Raw genomic sequence first — 18092 nt, forward strand, 5'->3', positions numbered from 1 at the left:
CCCAGAGGAGATGTTCTTAACCCTGGCACCGGGTAGGCAACACAGCCTACGGGACTCTCGCTCTCGGCTGCAGAGAACTCTATCTATCCCCCTAATAATACTATCCCCTACCACTACAACATTTCTATTTACTCCCCCCTCTTGAATGGCCCCCCGTTCCACGGTGCTGTGGCCAGGTTGCTCATCCTCCCTGCAGTCCCTGCTCCTGTCCCCACAGGGAGTAAGAACCTCGAACCTGTTGGACAAGAGCAAGGGCTGCGGCTCCTCCAACACTACCTCCTGGATCCCCGTACCTGCCTCACTCGTAGTCACACCGTCCTGTCCCTGACCATGGGCTACATCTGAATTAATTAACTTCATAGGTGTGACCACCTCCTGATACACAGAGTCCAGGTATTTCTCCCCCTCCCTGATGTGTCGCAGTGTCTGAAGCTCAGACTCCAGCTCATCAACACGGAGCTGGAGTTCCTGTAGCAGCAGACACTTGTCACAGACGTAATCACCGTGAGCCTCAATGGGGTTCACCGGCTCCCACATCTCGCAACAGTAACACATCACCTGTTCCATTCTATGTAATTAATTAAATTTTTTATTGTTAGTTATGGACACCCTCTGCCCGATTTTAGATGCTAGTATCCCCTTTAATTAATTGGATTTAAATTAAATCAATTCCTCTAATTACACCAGTTAAATGGTTTACCAACAGTCACTCTGCACCAGAAAGGCCTTATTAACTGCAACCCACAGAGTTAAAGTTTGAAAAGAGCACCTAACACCCCACTTACCCTAACTCACACTTACCCAAACTCAGAGCACTCTCTGCTGACCTCGCACTCAATGCTTGCTCGCACTAGGACTGGTCTTTTTATACTGTTTGTTTGTTTACAGCCAAATGAGTCACCCCTGCTGATTGGTTAGAAAACTGGTTTCCACTGCCTGCTGTGCCAATTTACTCCTACTGCAGTGTAAGCTTGTTTTACTCTTCTTAAACCAACAGAATCCCAAATGCTTAACTTTTCCCCTTTACTTAAACTGCTTAAGTAATCTTATCAAGAATGATTTAAAGAGAAATAACAATTAAAGAACTCTCACACTTACCCAAACTCACAGCACTCTCTGCTGACCTCGCACTCAGTCTAACATTCTAACTACATTCTGAGTAAAGAGGTTTCTCCTGAATTCCTTATTAGATTTATTAGTGACTATTTTATACCTGAACTCCAGCTGGAAGGTGACAAGAAGAAGGAAGATAGCATTTACAGAAAAAGGGGAAAAACGTACCTAAAGAGAAAATAAAGTTTTTTTTTTAAATTGAGTATGGTCTGTTGGTAGAATAGAAGCAATATGAATATAATTTTCCCTGTAAAAATATTATTGTAGGTTCAAATTTGAATAAACTGTGTGGCCAACAAATCATCATTAACAAGACAGTATTGTAGCATTGCATATATTAACTAACCATTTTGCCTCTTTTGTTCATTCAGGGTACCAGAGTACAGCAGAAAAATGAAAAATGTAAGTGTCTTTTATCACTGTATTTTTATGGATTACTTGTATAAAAACATGAGAAAAACTGCAATCATGATTTTGTGCCACAAATCTTTGCCAATGTGATTGCAAGTCATGATGTTGCTCCAATGTATCCCTTATTTTCTAGACATATATGTAGAGTCTGGGAACGAGGGCAAGTATTTTACTTTGGGTCTAATTTATTCCAACTGCTGGGTGCAGTGCACACTGTGTTGTTGCGGAGAGACAGTATCCCTATTGACGTTTAATGCTTGCTATGTGATTAGTATAGTATAAGCCACAGTGGATTACTAGAATTACTAGGAAATAACGCAATTAGTGTATATATGTATTACAATGTTACCTTAGAGCAGCAGAGTGAATTACAAGCATTGTAATGAACTAAAATAACTCATTGCAAAGAATGTCTATTCTATGTTCCAGTAAGCTTAACAGACAATTCGTCAAAATGTTATTGAAACTTGTTTATTGTTTGATTTAGTTCAGAACATAGGCTCTGAAATGACTGGGGTTACAGAGTGTAGAAAAGAAGATTTCCAACCTCAGGGAATCCAGGAATTGGGAGTGGACCTGCTTACACTGGGGTTCTGCTTTGTTTGCATGTCTCCTTCCCGTTAATTTCTGGTGGAAGGAGAGCAATGGGTGGATCTTCCCACACCCCACCCCACTCCATCCGACATCAAGAGGGTGTGCCTGGGAGAGTTTCTGGGATTCCCCGCAAATTCTGCCTAGTATGCCCTCGGTAGGCCTCAATGCAACTGACACCAGCTGCAAGCTGGCATGAATCTTATTGAGTCCTTTAGAAAGGCCCCAAACTTATACCAGACTAAGGTACTCAATCCATCAGGGACAAAGGCTTCACTGGGTGCTGAAGACTATTTTAAAGTATTATCTTCAGTCTAGAAGAGTCTTGGAGCACCTTGGGTGGAGCAGCTGTGGGCTGCTGTGCCTTCCAAGGGCACATTGGGCTGGGTGCTGGTGAAGCACCCTCGGAGATGCAATATTTTCTGTTCTTCTGGCACAATTCCTTCCCCTTCAAACTGCTTTCATTATCTCCCACTTTTGGCCCATCCACCCTCTCCAACTACTGCTCCAATTTCAATCGCTCTTTCCACTTTCATAGAATAATGGAATGGTTACAGCACAGAAGAAAGCTATTCGGCAAGAGCACTTCAGCTAGTCCCACTCCCCCACCCTTTCCCCAAAGCCTTGCAAATTTTTCTCATTCAGGTACTTATCCATTTCCCTTTTGAAAGCCACAATTGAATCTGCCTCCACCACCCTTTCAGGCAGGGAATTCCAGATCCTAACCACTCACTGCATAAAAAAGTTTTCTCTCATGTCGTTTTTGGTTCTTCTGCCAATCACCTTAAATCTGTGTCCCCTGGTTCTCGACCCTTCCACCAATGGGAACAGTTTCTCTCTATCTACTCTGTCTAGACCCCTCATGATTTTGAACACCTCTATCAAATCTCCTCTCAACCTTCTCTGCTCTAAGGAGAACAACCCCAGCTTCTCCAGTCTATCCACATAACTAAAGTCCCTCATCCCTGGAACCATTCTTGTAAATCTTTTCTGCACCCTCTCTAAGGCCTTCACATCCTTCCTAAAGTGCGGTGCCCAGAATTGGACACAGTACTCCAGTTGGGGCCAAACCAGTGTTTTATAAAGTTTTTTTTTTAATTCATTGATGGGATGTGGGCGTCGCTGGCTAGGCCTGCATTTAGTGCCCATCCCTAATTGCCCTTGAGAAGATGGTAGTGAGCCGTCTTCTTGAACCGCTGCAGTCCATATGGTGTAGGTACACCCACAATGCTGTTAGGAAGGGAGTTCCAGGATTTTGGCCCAGCGACAGTGAAGGAACGGCGATACAGGTCCAAGTCAGGATGGTGTGTGGCTTGGAGGGGAACTTGTAGGTGGTGATGTTCCCATGCGTCTGCTGCCCTTGTCCTTCTAAGCGGTAGAGGTCGCGGGTTTGGAAGGTGCTGTTGAAGGAGCTTTGGCGAGTTGCTGCAGTGCATCTTGTAGATGGTACACACTGCAGCCACAGTGCGCCGGTTGTGGAGGGAGTGAATGTTGAAGGTGGTGGATGGAGTGCCAATCAAGCGGGCTGCTTTATCCTGAATGGTGTCGAGCTTCTTGAGTATTATTGGAGCTGCACTCATCCAGGCAAGTGGAGAGTATTCCATCACACTCCTGACTTGTGCCTTGTAGATGGTGGAAAGGCTTTGGGGAGTCAGGAGGTGAGACACTCGCCGCAGAATTCCCAGCCTCTGGCCTGCTCTTGTAGCCACAGTATTTATATGGCTGGTCCAGTTCAGTTTCTGATCAATGGTAACCCCCAGGATGTTGATAGTGGGGGATTCAGCGATGGTAATGCCATTGAATGTCAAGGGGAGATGGTTAGAGTCTCGCTTGTTGGAGATGGTCATTGCCTGGCACTTGTGTGGTGCAAATGTTACTTGCCACTTGTCAGCCCAAGTCTGAATGTTGTCCAGGTCTTGCTGCATATGGACACGGACTGCGTCAGTATCTGACGAGTCTTCATCTTCATCATAACTCCCTTGCTTTAAGGTCCTTGAAACTGTCGTCAGCTCCTAACTTCATGAGCACCCCCACCTCCTCCAAATCCCTGTTTGAATCCCTCCAATCCAGCTTCCATTCTTCTCACAACAACAAAATGGTCCCAGCCAAAGTTATGAATGATCTCCTTTGTGCATGTGACAGTGATGCATGGTCCCTCCTCGTCTTCCTCGGTGGTAAAACTTGACCACATAATTTAGGCTGGCACGTCAGTGAAGTACTGAGGGAGTGCTGCACTGTAGGAGGTGCCGCCTTTCATAAGAGACGTTAAACCGAAGCCCCGTCTGTCCTCTCAGGTGTATGTAAAAGATCCCATGGCACAATTTGAAGACGAGCAGGCGAGTTATCCCCGGTGTCTCTGGTCAACATTTATCTCTCAACATTACTAAACCAAATTATCTGGGGTCCCTATATTACAACAATGACTACACTGCAAAAGTACTTCATTGGCTGTGAAGTGCTTTTGGGTATCCTGAGGTCATGAAGGGTGCTCTATAAGTTTCTTCAGTTCCTCCTTACTGAACCATCGCCTCCTTAAGTAGATCTCTTCTGATATATTCTTGAAGGAGTGGCATGAACTGTTGACTCTGCTGGAAGGGCACCTCTGAGTCGTTCATCTTCCCCTTTGCTATAGCCTTGTTCTGTATACCTCTGTCATTTCCTCTGCCTTCTGCTCCAGTTCTGCCTCTATTGTATGCATATATATGGAATGGTCCTAATGAGTCCCATAGTAAGAGCTCTATGACAAAGGGTGAAAAGAAATAGGTTTCCCAGCCTGAAACTGCTGAAAGGCAGGTTGCTCAATCAGAAGAGTTTTCTAATCGCTCCAGTCTAAGCCGATGCTTTAGAGTTTAGACAAAGACAGGATAGTCAAAGCCTGTGAACTCAACCACTGCCTGGTTTGACAAGCCATGCTGGTGACTTACTGCTCTTTTCTAAAGGCTCATGTTAAGTCAGGTGCAAGTCTAACATAAATGGTGGAATTTCTGGGACAGCAGATTTTGCCCTCATCATCCATACATTTGCATAAATGCACAACTGTGGAGGAATGTGCATCTTCTACCAGCACCCAGTTCCACTGGAATTTAACATCAATTTTAGAATGAGTGTATTTCTGGCATATCTGGTTTATGCCCCAAATTCTGATCCGCTACACTGGAACCTTATCACTTTCGGCCTCCAGAAACTGCAGAACTTCAGGCCCTTGATCTCTGTTGTGCAGGGTAGTATGAAGTAGTATTCTGAAATGTCTGACATAGTTATAATCATGGTACTTGTGAGATCATTCATTGTCCTTTGGTTTTTGAGCTTATATTGAAGCACTGGGCTCGATTTTAATAGCCCTGAGGAGGCGGGTCGGCAGCGAAAATCGGAAAAAATGGCTCCAGACTGCCAACCCGCCTCCATCTCACCCCCACCCAATTTTCGTGAGTGTCGGGTCAGCCGCTCCCAAACTGACCCAATTGGAACTGGTGGGACAGGCAGTTAAGGCAGTTAACAGGCTGTTAACTGCCTTGCTAATCCTATTTTGATAGTGGTTTCCCATTTTCATGCTTCTGGCTCCTGCTTCCCGTCTTGCCAGAAACAGGCCAGCTGCAAGGAGACGAGTTGCTGAAGGACATAATTTGGAGTCATTGGCACTTTAAAAGTGCTCCTGAAACGTGGCTGACATTCAAATGCAACAACTTTGTTGTTGGAGGTTTGGTATAAGATTTTGCACATCTACTGACCTTGTGACTGTTCAAGCTGACACCCATCTGCAGTGTGACCTGATTGGAATAATTTCAGGCCACTTTGACTGTGCGCTTGCAAGCTTCTTGCCTCAAATGAAATCTATAGCAAGGGGATGGGAACCATTTATGTCCTCTCATCCTGGTCCTCATAATTGGAGGAGCAGCAGCCGCGTGGCTCAGTGCAGATCTTCCTCAGAAGAAGAGGAGGAGGACGAGGAAGAAGAGGAAGAAGAAGAGGAGGAGGAGGACGAGGGGTGCATTACGTGCCCTGTTGTGACCAATGCAGCATCCCTCCAGTTCACTGCTGCCTGTCAAGCAGGGGATGCACACTGCCAAGCCACATTCGCATAAGTTTACTCTTCAACCATAGATGGCTACCATATGGCTCTCTAATTGTAGGCGACCTTCCTCCAACGTCATACATCATCTCTGCTATAACTGGTTCTTTCCTATCACTTTCACCATCAGCATTACAAATGTAAGTCGCCCTGAGCCCTCAATACGCATTTGCCATTTCCCAGAACACATAGGCCACACATTCAACTGTTTGCCATCACTTTTCTTTACGACAATGACAAAAGGATCACAATGCAAGTACAAGCAGAAAAATAGTGACAAAACACCCATGTGAGTCACCTTGTGACTATATGTGCTTTATCTTCCTCTTACATGTGCTTCTATGTGGTACTTCCCCTGTGGCTTCAGCAGATGTAGAGGCACCTTGCTGACTAGGATGCTGCGCCTGCTTAGATGCCTTTGGTGGGCGTCCTCTGGGATTGGGAGCCTGGGAGGGCTCTGCAACAGCCTGCTCTTCCTGCAGCTGTACAGTGGCTGAAACGGCCATCTCAGTTGGCTCTGCAAAGTGGGTCTCTGACCTAGGGCTCTGCAGTGGCATGGTCGTGTGAGCACTTGGAGAAGAGCCCACACTTCTTTGCAGCCTGCCACCAACATCCCTCTCATGGGTCAGCTGCACATCAGTGCTGGCAAGTGGCTGGAGAGCACCTTGCTGCACATCAGGGGGGCCATGAGGACCCATATCTGCACTGGCAGTCCTCATAACAAGGCGTCCATGAAGCTCAGGTCTCTCTGCTCAATTGCTGCCCATCTCACCTCCAGAGATGACAATCTATTATGAACACTCGCCGTGTTTTTGTGACTCTGGCGACTTGTTTCCTCCATGGCGGTTGCCATCCTATCCATGGAGGTTGCCATCCTATCCATGGAGGTTGCCACCCTATCCATGGAGGTTGCCATCCTATCCATGGAAGTGCATTCATGCGCCATTGCCTCTGCCAAGACAGTGCTGATGTTAGAGATGGACTTCTCCATTCTCTCCACACTTGCACTTACCCTGGAGGCAAACCCTTCCAGAGACTCCTGCACTTGTTCCTGGAGTTCCCGAACCGCTCTCTTTCTGGATGGCCTCAGAGGCACAGCGTCTATATGCAGCTGAGCAGAGCTAGGAGATTCCTGCGACCTCTGACGAGGACTTGCAAGCTGTGATAGACCAGGTGGCAACACTACTCTAAGTCGTGAGGGCCCCGCCGAGGTATGCATTTCTGCGCTTGTGCTGGGTGCGCTGAGTCCTGGTGACACTGCACCCTCAGAGGCTTCAGGTTTCTCTGAGGAGTTGTCTGGCTGTTCCTCCTGGACAGTGGGGAGGGGGCTCTCGATGGTCATGTGGGAGAGGAAAGGCATGACTTAGACATCTGATATTGATGGAGCAGACACATTCTATTGTGCAGATGATACAAAGCGACTCTCTATGAACATCATATGCCATTGCAGTCAATCACTAAATGTCAGTGAGAGGGATGAAACTCTATTCTGTCACCAGCTTCGTCTAGTGTGCCCGTCTCTCCATCGCCCACTTCCAGATCCTCGCCAACTCCAGCAATTTTGTGCACAGCCTCCTTAGCACTTGTCAACGTTGTAAGGGTTGGTGTACCTCCTCCAGTCAGTGCTCTCTCCCTCTTATTGTGGGCTATCTTTTCCTGCAGGGAGGTGTTAGATCCATGATTCTTTAAATAGGATGTTTCCCCAAGAACTACACGGATGCTGTAACTTAACAATCAAGATTCAAGATCATTTTATTGCCATATGTAACTAGTACAATGGAATGCTTACTCCCCACTCACTCCCACAATACAAGCATATAAATATAAAAGCAAAAAATAAAAACAAGTATAAATAAAAACAATAAGCAAATAAGCAGAAAGTATAGCAATAACAGTCCAAGTTGCAGGATATGATGAATAGTGCAAAAAAGCCTCAATTACCACTGGAAATAATAGTAATGTAATATGATAAATATATGGTAATATAAGTATTATATATATTTACATAAACATATTAACTATAATATGTGGGGCAGTGCGGTTAGCAGTTCAGTAGGCGCACTGCCTGTGGATAGAAACTGTTCTTAAACCTGCTGGTCCTGGTTCGGATGCTGCGGTACCGACGTCCGGACCGCAGGAGGGAGAACAGTTTGTGCCCAGGGTGATTGGGGTCCTGGATGATGGAGTGGGCCTTGTTCCGGCACCTGGTCTGGAAGATCTCCTCGATGGACGGAAGTGCACACCCGATGATCTTTTCTGCCGTATTCACAACTCTCTGGATGGCTTTCTTGTTCTGTGCAGTGGTGTTACCATACCACACATTGACACCACTCGTCAGGACACTCTCTATGGTGCCGCGGTAAAAGTTCACCAGCCACTGTGTGCTTATGCCGCATTTCCTCAGGCACCGTAGAGGGTAGAGGCGCTGGTGTGCCTTCTTCAGCATAGCCTCAGTATTATGGTTCCAGGCCAGGTCATCAGAGATCTGCACTCCCAGGAATCGGAAGCAACTGATGACTTCCACTGGTGTCCCGTCTATGCTGATGGGGCGATGGTTCCCTCGGTGGCTTCTGAAGTCCACGATGAGCTCCTTAGTCTTGCCAACGTTCAAGGCAAGGTTGTTGTCATTGCACCATCTCATCAGCTGGACTATCTCATCTCTGTACTCCGTCTCGTCATCATTGCTTATCAGGCCAATTACTGTGGTGTCGTCGGCAAACTTGATAATCCGGTTGTTGCTGTGTATGGCTGTACAGTCATGTGTAAACAGAGAGTACAGCCAAGGACTGAGGCAGCAGCCTTGAGGACCAGATTGGATGAGATGTTGTTCCCTATTTTCACCACTTGAGGCCTACCAATCAGGAAATCCAGAATCCAATTGCAGATGGGGGTGCCCAGGCCTAGGTCCCTCAGTTTCAGGACCAGCTTGGAGGGAATAATAGTATTAAATGCAGAGCTGTAGTCAATGAACAACAGTCTGACATAAGTGTCCCTCCTGTCTAGGTATTTACTGGAGCAGAGTAGTCTCGAGACTGAAGTACAGAAGCCTGCTCCGGCTTTATATACAGGTGTGGTCACTGCCGGTACTACAGTATACAGGAGCTGTAAAACAGTTCTCTCTTAATGGTACATACACAACAATTCCTCCCCTTTTAGATTAACAGTACCATAACATTCATTTAACAATTAACATTTTTAACATGCAACATTAACTGAAAATAGTCCATTTATAGATTCAGTCTTTGGGGCGGCTTCCTGATCCTTTCGGGATAGCGCCTTTCCTGAGGTTCTTGTTCTTGGTGCGGAGGCGATTCTGGCCCCTTTTCGTCGGTTAGTTCATCGGTTTCCACTGCTACTGGTTCGGAGGTAGATGCTACCGGTATGTCGGGTTCATCCCCAGGTACTCGAGACATGGGGTTGACTCGTTCCTGTGACGCTAAGATCTGATCGACGTGGCGTCTCACAATGTTCTCCCCGACATCCACTGTGTACATTAATGGCCCCTGCCTTGTGCATATCGTTCCGGGTTGCCATTTCTCTGTTCGGTAGTCACGGGCCAAGACTGGTTGTCCTACATTGAAGCTCCTTGTCGGCTTCTCATTGATGTGCTGGAATTGTTTATCCTCAACATTTCTTCGCACATTGGGACTGAGCAAATCCAGACGAGATCTCAACCTTCGGTTAAAGAACATCATGGCCGGGGTCTGGTTGGTAACTGCATGTGTCGCATTTCTGTAGGCTAATAGGAAATTGTCCACCTTATGCTGTAGTGGAATTTCATCGTCGCACATGGCCTTTATCGCCTTTTTAAAAGTTTGTACGAACCTTTCAGCCAATCCATTTGTGGCTGGATGATACGGGGCGGATGTGTAATGCCTTACCCATTTCTTATAAATTTTCGAAACTCTTCGGACACAAACTGTGGTCCATTATCAGAGCAAATCTGCTCTGGCAAGCCGTTCCTGGCAAATATGGTCCGTAGGACTGCAATCGTTTTCTCTGTGGTGGTTGAGGACATTTTTATCACTTCAGGCCATTTCGAGTGAGCATCCACTGCTATTAAGAACATTGGCCTAGAAATTCATTATAGCCACTTTTGGGGCGGTAAAGTCGGGCGGCCGCTAAAGTTTGCGCCCGGCGCAAAGTCGAGCCCCCTTCGCCGATATTCAGTTGCATCGCCCTAAGAGGTTGCTGCTGCGCTAAAACAGGCGATGCACGACTATCATTAGGCGCAAAGCCGGCAGCCCGGGGCACTAACACCGGAAGTTGGGCGCAGGGCAGGTGCGGCGAGCTGCTGATTGCCGGCAGACACTCTGGCTCTGGTGAGCTCTTAAAGGGGGAGGGTGGATTTGTTTTTTCGAAAGTCCGAGACTAGTGTATTTGTGTGTTTTTGGGGAGGGCTTCTCTCCATCAGTTTGTTATGTGGCCTCCTCCTCCTCCTCCTCCTCCTCCTCCTCCCAAAGAAGGAGTGTTGCAAAACGGAGTGCCCTTTAATTTGCGCTCCCCGCGGCCCGCATCGGCTGAGCACCGTTCGACTCAACAGTCGCTAGGGCCGCCAGGCGCACAATGGGGCGGCGCGAGTGAAGTTCCGGTTCCGGGCGCACAAAGGGCGTTGCACGACGAAATGACGTCATGATCTGCGCGCGCAGATGAGCGCGCGCAATGACTTTGCGCCGGCGCTAAATGTCTACTGAAGTTGGGGCGAGGCGCAGATCGCGCTGCGCCCAGGCGCTAAGCGCCTAGCGCTCGAGATCTACTCCTCCTAAGGCGGTAACGGCTGGCGCAGCCAACTGAATTTCTAGGCCATTGAGTCCATGAATGGACCAGCAAAATCAATATGCACCCGTTGCCACGGAGAGGAGGGCCACTCCCATGGGTGTAGAGGGGCATGTGGTGGTGCATTTTGGACCTTCTGGCATCCTGAGCAGTTCTTGGTTAGGTCCTCGATTTGTTGATCGATCCCCGGCCACCACACATAAGCCCTGGCAAGGCTTTTCATTTTCACCCCTCCCAGATGACCTTCATGAAGCTCATTTAGCACTCTCTCCCTTAACTTGGGTGGAATCACCACTCGGGATCCACACATCACTGTCCCCTGGCATACTGACAGCTGTTCTCTTCTGGATGAGAATGCTGGCAACAGTGAGTCGCCATAAGAACATAAGAAATAGGAGCAGGAGTAGGCCAATCGGCCCCTCGAGCCTGCTCCGCCATTTAATAAGATCATGGCTGATCTGATCCGAACCGCCAATCTACTATCACAGAACCATCTCCTGAATCTAACAGAATTAGACACACGAAATAGGAGCAGGATCAGGCTACACGGCCCCTGGGCCCGCTCCGCTACCCACAGGGCCATGACCAATCCGAACCTAGACTCCTGTCCAAATTCCTGCCCGCTCCCCGTAACCCTTAATTCCCCTTACTTCTAGGAAACTGTCTATTTCTGTTTTAAATTTATGTAATGATGTAGCTTCTACAGCTTTTTGGGGCAGCATATTCCATGGACCTACCACCCTCTGAGTGAAGTAGTTCCTCCTCATCTCAGTTTTGAAAGAGCAGCCCCTTATTCTTAGACTATGCCCCCTAGTTCTAGTTTCACCCATCATCGGGAACATCCTCCCCGCATCCACCCGATCCAACCCCTTCACAACCTTATATGTTTCAATAAGATCGCCTCTCATTCTTCTGAACTCCAATGAGTAGAGTCCCAATCTACTCAACCTCTCCTCATATGTCCATCCCCTCATCCCCGGGATTAACCGAGTGAACCTTCTTTGTACTGACTCGAGAGCAAGTATGTCTTTTCTTAAGTATGGACACCAAAACTGTATGCAGTATTCCAGGTGCGGTCTCACCAATACCTTGTACAACTGAAGCAATACCTCCCTATTTTTATATTCTATCCCCCTAGCAATGAAAGCCAACATTCCATTGGCCTTCTTAATCACTTGCTGCACCTGCATACTAACCTTTTGAGTTTCGTGCACCAGGACCCCCAGATCCCTTTGTACTTCAGTACTTTCCAGTTTCTTGCCATTAAGATAATAGCTTGCTCTACGATTTTTCCTGCCAAAGTGCATAACCTCACACTTTCCAGTACTGTATTCCATCTGCCAAATCTCTGCCCACTTACTTAGCCTGTCTATGTCCCCTTGCAGGTTTTTTATGTCCTCCTCACTCACTACTTTCCCTCCCATCTTAGTATCATCTGCAAACTTTGATATGTTACACTCGGTCCCCTCCTCCAAATCGTTAATATAGATTGTAAAGAGTTGGGGACCCAGCACCGACCCCTGCGGAACACCACTACTTACTGATTGCCAGTCTGAGAATGAACCATTTATCCCAACTCTCTGCCTTCTGTTAGATAGCCAATCCTCTATCCATGCCAGAATATTACCCCCAATCCCGTGATTTTTTATCTTAAGCAATAATCTTTTGTGTGGCACCTTGTCAAATGCCTTTTGGAAGTCTAAATACACTACGTCCACTGGTTCCACATGTGTTGGCCATCCCCTCACCGTCAAATCATATACCCGAGACAGTGTCGGATCATTGCGGGTCTCCTTCTCTATATCCGCGTTCGTTACTGGCAATCGTTCAATTATTGACGAATAAAATATCTCGATAGGGTCCACTGCTGGTGCTTCCTCCACAGTAGGCAGTGGCAGGCGTGATAGCCCATCAGTGTTTCCATGCTGTTTCGTGCCTTTATATTCTATTTCATATTGATTCGCCCCTAGAAACAGGGACCATCTTTGTAACCGTTGTGCAGTCATCACTGGAACGCCCTTCTTAGGATTAAAGATGGAGACAAGTGGTTGGTGGTCAGTCAGCAAGGTGAACTTCTGCCCATGCAGATAGTGGTTGAATTTTCTTACTCCCCATACTAGGCTGAGGGCCTCCCTGTCAATCTGGGCGTAGTTGTGCTCGGCTGAGGTTAGTGACCGAGACGCAAAGGCTACTGGCCTCTCCAACCCGTCTGGGAATTTGTGCGACAGCACCGCTCCAATACCATAGGGTGATGCATCACATGCCAAACGAATTGGTAGTGCTGGGTTGAAATGGGCCAACACCTCTTTTGATGTGATCGATTCTTTACACTTCTGGAAAGCTCGTCTACGTTCGTCATTCCACTTCCATGGCACCCCTGTTTGCAGTAGGGTGTTCAGTGGGTGTAATACCGTGGACAAATTTGGTAAGAACTTATGGTAGTAGTTTACCAGCCCGAAGAACGACCTCAGTTGTGACACATTTTCCGGTGCTGGAGCCTTGACTACTGCCTCAATCTTTTCAGGGGACTTATGTAACCCCTCTTCATCGATGACGTGGCCACAATACGAGATCTGCTTCTGGAAAAACTCGCACTTGTGGCGATTAGCTCGTAGCCCATATTCCTCTAATCTGGTGAGCACCTTCTCCAAGTTGGCGAGGTGACCACTGTCATTTTCGCCCGTGACCAGGATGTCGTCCAAATAACACTGGGTCCCTGGAATCCCTTGCAGGACTTGATCCATCGCCCTTTGCCAAATATCCGGAGTCGATGCTACCCCGAACACCAGCCGGTTGTATTGATAGAGACCTTTATGAGTGTTGATCGTGAGGTATTGTTTCGAGGCTTCTTCTACCTCCATTTGCAAGTACGCCTGGGCTAGATCAATTTTGGTGAAACGTTTACCTCCAGATAGCGAGGCGAAAATATCCTCAATTCGTGGAAGCGGATATTGTACCGTGTGAAGGACTGGGTTCACTGTCACTTTAAAATCCCCACAGATGCGGACCTTCTTTGGTTCCCCAGGCGTATTACTCAATGACCTCTTCATTACAGGAATGATGGGTGTAGCCCACTCGCTCCAGTCTACTTTGGACAGTGCTCCTGAATGTTCCAACCCTTCCAGCTCTGCTTCGACAGCTGGTCTGATCGCATAAGGCACTGGTCTGGCCTTAAGAAACTTTGGGCTTGCATTTTCCTCTATTTTAATCGTTGCTGTTGTGCCTTTTAGTGTTCCGAGTCCCTCCTGGAACACTTCTTTTGCGTCAGTTAGCATTTTTGACAGTCGTCCAGGTGTGACATCGTCATCCTTTTTGGCCTCAACCTTCAGTGCCTGTATGGAATGCCAATCTAATTGTATCTTACGGATCCATTCACGTCCTAGCAGTGGTGGTCCTCCATATGGCAATACATATAAGTCCATTTTAGGTATTTCCTGGCCTTTGTATATCACTTCCACCCTTATTTTTCCTTTGGGGTAGACTTTTTGCCCCGTGTACGTCTTCAAGACAATCTCTGTAGCTTTCAAGGGTATATGTGAAAATAGCCGCTTGTAGTCCCTTTGGTTTATGACTGTTAGGGCTGATCCTATGTCCAATTCCATTTTCACTTGGACTCTGTCTATCTTGAGTGTAACCCAGATAGTCTGGTGATCCTCCATTTTGGTTACCTTATGTAGTTTCAGACAACCCAGCTCCTTGCTTCCGGAGTCTGTGTCACTTTTCTGTTCGTCTGAACTACTGTCCATCACCTTGTGTACCTTTTTGTACTTCTCCTGTGGAGATTTCTTGCTGTTGGTTTTCTTCCCAGACCTGCAGACTCTTGCTATGTGTCCTGCTTTCCCACACTGTCTGCACACTTGGTCCTTGAACCAACAATCCTTCTGGTTGTGTGTTGTTCTGCCGCAGCGATAACACTTCCCTGTTCCATAGGACATTTCATTGGTGCCGTATTCTTGCGGTCTCCATTGTATCTCTGCAGCACCCCTTGCGGCTGCTTCATGTGATACTGCCATACTGAAAGCCTTGTCCAGCGTAAGATCCTTTTCTGATAGAAGCCGTTTCTGGGTTCCTTCACTTTGAAGCCCACACACAAACTTGTCCCTTAACATATCTGCTAGTCCCACTCCAAACTGGCAGTGTTTCGATAGCTTGCGCAGTTCCGTTAAGTACTCAGCATTGCTTTCGTCTTTGTGTTGGTTCCTTTTATGGAACATAAATCGTTCTGCTATCAGCAGCGGTGTGGGGTTTAAGTGGTCCTGTAGGATTTCTACTATGCTTTCGAAATTCTTATTCACAGGCTTCTTTGGGGTTATTAGGTTTCGCAGTAACCCATAAGTTTTTGCACACATGGAATTTAACAAAACCAGTGCTTTCCTAGCATCTGGCACTTCATTCGCCCTGCAGTACACCTCAATACGTTCCACATATGTCGCCCAATCTTCGACTTCATTGTCGAACGTAGAGATACTGCCACTCTTCGGCATCCCTGGGTGTGATTTAACTGTCAAAAATGGCGTCTCCCGCGCTTTCCCTTCTTCTCCGCTGGCACAAAATGGCGTCTCCCGCGCTTTCCTTTCTTCCCGCGCTCGCCCTTCTTCTCCGCTGCGGCTTCTAAAAATGGCGTCTCCTGTGCTCTTCCCTCTTCTCCGCGGCTCAATGGCGTCTCCCGCACTCTCCCTTCTTCTCCCCGCGGACACTGTTCAGCCCTTGAGCCCTGGCTGTGCTCTGCCCTTTTTTTTTTTCTGTACGCCTTTCCAGTTCCTGCCGCTCGGTCCTGAACCCGGCTGCTGCTTTACCCTCTCTCTCTCCATTTTGTTTTTCTTCGACGCCGCTCGGTTTTCAAACCCCGGCTGAGCCCTGTGCGCTTCACCCTCTATCTTACCCCGTCGACGCTGCTCGGCTTTTTCTCTGCCGTTGGTCGGCTCCAGCCGCCGCTGTCCGGGAAGGGTCTGCGCTGTACCTGTCGTCAGTCTGTTGCTGATCGTCGTGGCTGGGGAACCAAGCCCGGCTCTCCACAGCCTCCCCTGCGATGTTCACTCTCTGCCGGACGACTGGGCGGTTGCTCGTGGTCAACGCCCGTGTTTCTGGCCTCGACTTTCTTCCACCGCCCTCCCGGAGCGAATCCTCGAAGGGAAATGCAGAGTTGCAGGTAGATTCGAATCGACACTCGTCGCCACTGTTAGATCCGTGATTCTTTAAATAGGATGTTTCCCCAAGAACTACACGGATGCTGTAACTTAACAATCAACAGGTATTTACTGGAGTCGAGTAGTCTCGAGACTGAAGTACAGAAGCCTGCTCCGGCTTTATATACAGGTGTGGTCACTGCCGGTACTACAGTATAAAGGAGCTGTAAAACAGTTCTCTCTTAAAGGTACATACACAACAGGAGGGACACAAGCGAAGTTTCAACCACAGTGATGGAGTAGGTGTGAAGAATCCCTAACATAGAAGCTTTGAGGAGACCAAGATGGTATGAGGTGCCAAGAGGAAGCTAGCTCCCTGTGCATTGTTAGTTGTTGTCAATCATGACAGTGAAAGCAAGTCTAAAGGGTGCATAGGCAGGATGGTGAGGTGATTCAGTACAGAGACAGAGATGGATAGGTAAGGGTGCAAGGGAAGTAAGAGTAAGGTGGGATGTGGAGGAGCAGGCTTACAAAGCAGAGTGCTGGTGATGAGAAGAGAAGGGAAGCAGATTGAAGGTAAGTGTGATGGGATACTTACTTTTGATGATCGCACAAGATCATTAAACCTTTTCCTGCACTGGACCCAGGTGCATGAACATACGGACCTTGCGCTGACCTCCTTAGCAATGCACAGCCAGGCTGCCTTGGTCTGCTGAGGAGGCTTCCTCCGGCCATCCGGAGGGAAGAGGATCTCCCTGCGCCCTCTTACAGCCTCAATAAGAGCATGGAGGGACTCATCATTGAAGCGTGGAGCTGACTTGCCTCTGGCAGCACTCATTGTAGCTCTCACAAATGCACACACCATCAGAATCCAGAACACAAAGGCTGAGGCTGAATGAGACCATTAAAAGCAGCTACAATTATGACGTCATTAGAGGTGGCTAACAGACACGATCGCAGTCATTGGACCGGTCAGCGCGCCCCAATGAAGTTAACAAGGTAATTTAATTCAAACCAGAAAAGCACAGCTGATCCAGCCGGCAGCGGGTCCGGAACGCGCCCACCACGCAACCCGACTCCAAGCCGCCTTGTTAAATAAAATCGTGGCCACTGTGTGCACCTGCTAATTATTAGGACAGGGTCTTAGCGGGAGCTTTGCTTGGTCCTGTTTCTTTTTTGTAGTGTTTGTATAAGTTGGTTGTGAGTTGTAGATTGTATTTTGTTCTTGTAGCTTACTGATAAATTATTTTTGTACTGCTAACATTCCAGAATGCTTGGGGCAGTCAGGGTATGGAAGCTGCCATTGTTACAGCTAGGATTCATGGATGGTGACAGCACTGTTTAACTTTTAAACTGCCTAGTGCCCTCAGGAAAGTACTTCTACAAATTATTTACAGCATAGAAACAGGCCATTCAGTTCAACTGGTCTTAAATGCATCTATGCTATTCGCCTCAGCTACTCCTTGTGGTAGCGCGATCCACATTCTACCCACGCTCTGGGTAGAGGTTTCTCCTGAATTACCTGTTGGATTTATTAGTGACTATCTTATATTTATGGCCACTAGTTCTGGTCTCACCCGCAAGTGGAAACATCTTCTCTACTCTACCCTATCAAACCCTTTCATAATCTTAAAGACCTCTATCAGGTCGCCCCTCAGTCTTCTCTTTTCTAGAGAAAAGAGCCCCAGCCTGTTCAATCTTTCTGATTGGTATAGCCTCTCAGTTCTGGTATCATTCTAGTAAATCTTTTTTGAACTTTCTGCAGTGCCTCTATATCATTTTTATAGTATGGAGACCGGAACTGTTCACAGTACACCAAGTGTGGCCTAACTAAGGTTCTATACAAGTTTAATATAACTTCTCTGCTTTTTAATTTTATCCCTCTTGAAATGAACCCCAGTGCTTTGTTTGCTTTTATTATGGTCTTATTGACCAGCGTCACTACTTTTGGTGATCTATGTACTGTATCTGTGCCCCCAGATCCCTCTGCTCCTCTACCCTATTTA

At 47.4% G+C, this 18092-nt stretch overlaps 1 protein-coding gene across 13 annotated transcripts in view; it reads left to right on the plus strand.

Annotated features, from left to right (window-relative positions):
* The window catches only part of LOC147123222 (LIM and calponin homology domains-containing protein 1-like), a 637194-nt gene that overhangs the window by 418783 nt on the left and 200319 nt on the right, over positions 1-18092 (plus strand). For all 13 annotated transcript variants that reach the window (XM_085969296.1, XM_085969236.1, XM_085969219.1 and 10 more), the window contains exon 5: positions 1485-1515. In XM_085969296.1, the coding sequence (XP_085825422.1) occupies positions 1485-1515 (31 nt within the window). The remainder of the gene's footprint in view (positions 1-1484; positions 1516-18092) is intronic.

Source organism: Somniosus microcephalus, chromosome 2 (assembly GCF_052327205.1).
Source record: "Somniosus microcephalus isolate GS21.2 chromosome 2, FLI_Smic_1.0, whole genome shotgun sequence".
NCBI lineage: Eukaryota > Metazoa > Chordata > Chondrichthyes > Squaliformes > Somniosidae > Somniosus > Somniosus microcephalus.